The sequence below is a fragment of the Mangifera indica genome, chromosome 8, assembly GCF_011075055.1.
Source record: "Mangifera indica cultivar Alphonso chromosome 8, CATAS_Mindica_2.1, whole genome shotgun sequence".
Taxonomy (NCBI): domain Eukaryota; kingdom Viridiplantae; phylum Streptophyta; class Magnoliopsida; order Sapindales; family Anacardiaceae; genus Mangifera; species Mangifera indica.
In genome coordinates this window covers 16,202,820-16,207,159 of record NC_058144.1, presented here as the reverse complement: position 1 = coordinate 16,207,159, position 4,340 = coordinate 16,202,820, and the positions used below count along the sequence as shown (strand labels likewise).

The 4,340-nt window shown below is 38.8% G+C and overlaps 1 protein-coding gene across 1 annotated transcript; it reads right to left on the bottom strand.

Annotated features, from left to right (window-relative positions):
• Window positions 1-3,424: 3,424 nt before the first annotated feature.
• Window positions 3,425-3,953, bottom strand: LOC123224011. Its single transcript, XM_044647494.1, has 2 exons — window positions 3,635-3,953; window positions 3,425-3,453 (listed from the first exon to the last, which is right to left on the bottom strand). The coding sequence occupies exons 1-2, from the start codon at window positions 3,951-3,953 to the stop codon at window positions 3,425-3,427; spliced, it is 348 nt and encodes a 115-aa protein (XP_044503429.1).
• Window positions 3,954-4,340: the final 387 nt, after the last annotated feature.

The window sequence follows — 4,340 nt, the reverse complement described above, 5'->3', positions numbered from 1 at the left end:
ATAAGCTTCTTTAGTTTCTCCCAAGATCTCACTCTCTCTTTACCATCCCTTTCCCTTTGCTTCTTAAGATTTTCCCACCACAAGGATGCATAATTCTTGAATTTCAAGATGATAAGCTTACATTTCTTCTCATCCGAATAGCCTTTATATTCACAAACTCTCTCTATAATATGTAACAAATCAACAAAATCATCCAGACTCATACTCCTTTCGAATTCCAAAATTTCAATCCTTAAACCCCTATCATCATCCTTTTCTCTCCTAGGTGGTCTCTCTTGCTCTTCCTCACTTGAATAATCATGAAGCATCAATTCCTCCCTATGATGTCTAAGAGGAGGAGGGGAAGGTCTAATCTATCTTCTTGGTTGATGTAGTTGGGTTGGGTGAGGTGAAGTAGGGGGTATTTGGCTTTATGTTGAAGTTTGGGTTTGTGATAAGGGTGCCCGACTTTGAGTGAGGGTCAAGTCTCTCATCATTTGCATCATTTGATTCATTTGGTCCTTAATAGCCTTAAGTTCTCCTTTGACCTCTTCTTTTAGTGCCATGTGGGAAAATTCCCAAGGACGAGGAGGTGAGGAGGATGAGGATAAAGTTCTTTTATGGGACATTTTTGGTAATGGCTAGTAGGTAAAGGCTAATGGTTATAAGTGTTTAAAGGTTGGGGGGAGTATTGGTAAGTGTTTAGGTTATGGAAGGTTTGTGTTTTAGGCAAATTAAGGTTCTATGAATAGTAACTTTATAGTGAACAGTAATTTTTGGTAGTGAACAATAGCTTCGGGAGGTAGAAATCAGTCAATAAATCACATAAAAACCCTAGGCTTTGATACCAAATGGAGCATTTCTATCAAGACAATGTAACAACACACAAACTCAATTCTAGAAATTACTGTTCATATGGCACAACAGCAATTTTTCTTTCAATGGAAAAGGTATTCAAAGAGCTTTCTAATGGTATATAATAGTAATCACAACTCAATCAACAAGGCATTCAAAACTTGTCTCAAAGTTTGCTGGCAAAAACTGGAAATTGCAAAATCATACACTGTGAATAGTATCTGAGTCATACAACACACATTCACACCTTCACACTTTGGACTTCAAGGGTAACAAGAAAATTAACCAAGGCACAAAGGAAAGTTCCACCAACCTTGGGGTCTTCCACCACCAATCTTCCACCACTAATCTTCCACCAAGAATGATCGGATAAAGGAAATGAAAAGAAAAAACCAACAAGCTTTCTTCAAATTTTCATTCAAGAGCAAAACCAAAACTTTTACAAATGAAGATCCACCCCTTTATATAGGAGGCATGGATGACAATGATACAATATTTCCCACAAAAGTCAACTAAAATGGCATGAATTAAGCTAAGCTATTCATTCTAAACCAAGCTCATACATAGTAATTAACTAAAGACAAAAGTTAGTTGTTTTTTCCCTTAACTTTAGGAATGATGTTTCCTAACTAAAACAACTAAATTCTAACTTAGTTCCAATGTAACTAAAACCCAATTTTGGGCTCTTTGGGCTTCTCAAAATGATGCTTGGATGTTTGGGCCACTGATGGACTTTAAAAGTTGCACTTTTGGATCAATTTTTTTTTTTTTGGTAAGTAATTAATGATTTTTATACCAAAGACAAAATGTACATATTGGTTTATCTAGGACAATGTCCCTAGATTAAACCTAACACAAGCATACCTAGGACATGCCCCTAGGTTATGCCAACAATCATGCATGTAACACAAGAGTACAAACAAGAAGCAAATAGGCTCAAGCTAAGTACAACCGAAAACTCAAAGCTACGGATAAGGAAAGCAAACAACCAAAACTACAAGCCATACGAAATCACATAAGCATAAAACTAGCTATAAGAAAACAAGACATTACAATTCCAATATCCGGAAATCAGCAAGTTAACAAAATATGGATCTCGGCAAGTCCCATATCAATGCAATGGAGTCATTTACGGAAGATCTTTGAATGTTTGATAAGGACAACGTTCTAGCTTTCACACAATCCTTGATGGCGGCAATGATCCTTTCTTGCGGAGATTTGTTCCTACCAAAGTATACATTGTTGCGTTCAACCCATATGTAGTATAAAGTGGCACCAAAGCAAAGCTTACAAATGATGTGTAGAAGTTTATCTCCCTTCCATTTGTCGGCATAGTAGAGAACAAGAGTGCCCCAAGGAAGGGGGGGAATATCAAACCAGCAAAGATTAGCAAAATGACTCCAAATGGCGGCAGAATAAGGGCATTTGAAAAAGAGATGATCCATGCTTTCCGGATCCCCATTGCAGAGACCACACATATTGCTTGGAATGATGCCGAGGTCATAAAGCTTATCTTTGGTCTTCATACCACCCTTGATCCCCATCCATGCGATGAATGAGTGCCTTGGGAAATGTCTTTTGAACCAAATGATACTATACCATGGCACTTTGGCTTTGGATCCTCTAATGCTATTCCAAGCCGATTTGATGGAGAATAAACCATTGGAGCTTGGTTTCCACCAAAGGATATCATCACCATGAGAAGGAGGAGGAATGATGGTATTTTTTAGTTCCAAAAGAGCTGTGGAATTTGTCAAAGGCCACTTCCATGCTTCTTCTTCAATCACCTCCTTTACTTTACAATACAACGGAAGTCTTGAATCATAAACCACTCTATGGCCATATTTGTCTATGAGAGGGCCTAGAGGGTGCCAATTGTCATACCAAAGGTGAGTATTCTGCCCATTACCTACAATTCTTTTGATTTTTCCCTTGATGCTTTCCCTTAGAGAAAGCAATTTCCTCCAAACCCAAGAACAATTGCTACTTGAATTAATCCCCCAAAAGCTTTTATTTCTCAAGTGATTGTCATAGATCCAATCGGCCCATAAGGAAGTTCCAGCATTTTGAAGGAGCTTCCATATATGTTTCATCATGGCAGCCTTGTTCCAAGATTTGCTTTTCATAATGCCCAATCCTCCTTCCTCCTTTGGGAGACAAATGTCATCCCAAGCAACTTTTGCCTTCTTGCTACAGGATATGTCTCCACTCCAAAGGAAATTTCTAAGGTAGCTATCAATTACCTTATGCACCTTTGCAGGGAGGATAAAAGTAGAAGACCAATATACTTGGATGCTAAAGAGGATAGCCTTGATAAGGATAAGTCTTCCAGCATAAGAAAGGAACTTGCTTTTCCAAGAAGAGATCCTTGCCACAATCTTATCAATAAGGGGTTTGCAATCATCAATCCTTAGTTTTGAAGAGATCATAGGGACACCAAGGTATTTAAAAGGGAGAGAGCCAAAATCAATGCCAAGGATTGATTTTAGGTGTTCCGCTTCAGCATTATTGACTCCCGAAAGGTAAATATTGCTCTTGGACAGATTTGATTTAAGCCCGGACCAAGAGTGGAAGCAATCTAATACCTCTTTTATAAGGGATATGGAATAGACATCCGCCCTACAAAAAATCATGAGATCATCCGCAAAACATAAGTGGGTGATATTATTCTTTTTGCACTTCCAATGATGGCTAAACTGAGCATTCTCCTTTAGGTCACTAAGCATGCAAGAGAGCACCTCCATAGCAATGACAAAAAGGTGAGGAGAGAGCGGATCCCCTTGCCTTAGCCCCCTAGTACTTTTGAAGAAGCCCACAAGTTCACCATTTAAGCCCACTGAAAACTTAGGACTAGTGATGCAACTCCTTATCCAAGTTATGAAAGTTTGCGGTATGTCAATGGTATTAAGAGCAGCAAGTAAGAAATCCCAATTCAAAGAGTCATAAGCTTTCATAATATCAATCTTTATGGCACATTTCTTTTCAAGAGTGTCCTTATGGTATCCTTGCATAAGCTCTTGGCATAGAAGGATGTTTTCACCAATGCTACGGCCTCCCACAAAGGCTTCTTGAGCTTTGTTTATGAACTGCGGAAGAAGGACCTTGAGGCGGTTTGCCATGATTTTAGTGATGCATTTGTACATTGTATTGCAGCAAGCAATAGGTCTGAAATCCTTGCAAAAAGTAGGGTTAGCAACTTTAGGAACAAGAGCAAGAATAGTGCAATTTACCTCTTTTAAAAGGTGGCCTGTTTTGAAGAAGTGTTTGATGGCCCTTATAATATCATCACCAATGATGTTCCATGCCGACTTGAAAAAACATGCACCATATCCATCCGGACCCGGAGCCTTGTTATTATCCATGGCAAAGATGGTTTCTTTGATTTCCTCCGCTGAAACTTCTTTGATAAGCATTCCTTTTTCCTCATCACCAAGCCGGAATTTGACTACCTTTTTGAGCTGCTCAAGGTTCACATTTGAATGCTCCTTTACATTTAGGAAAGATTT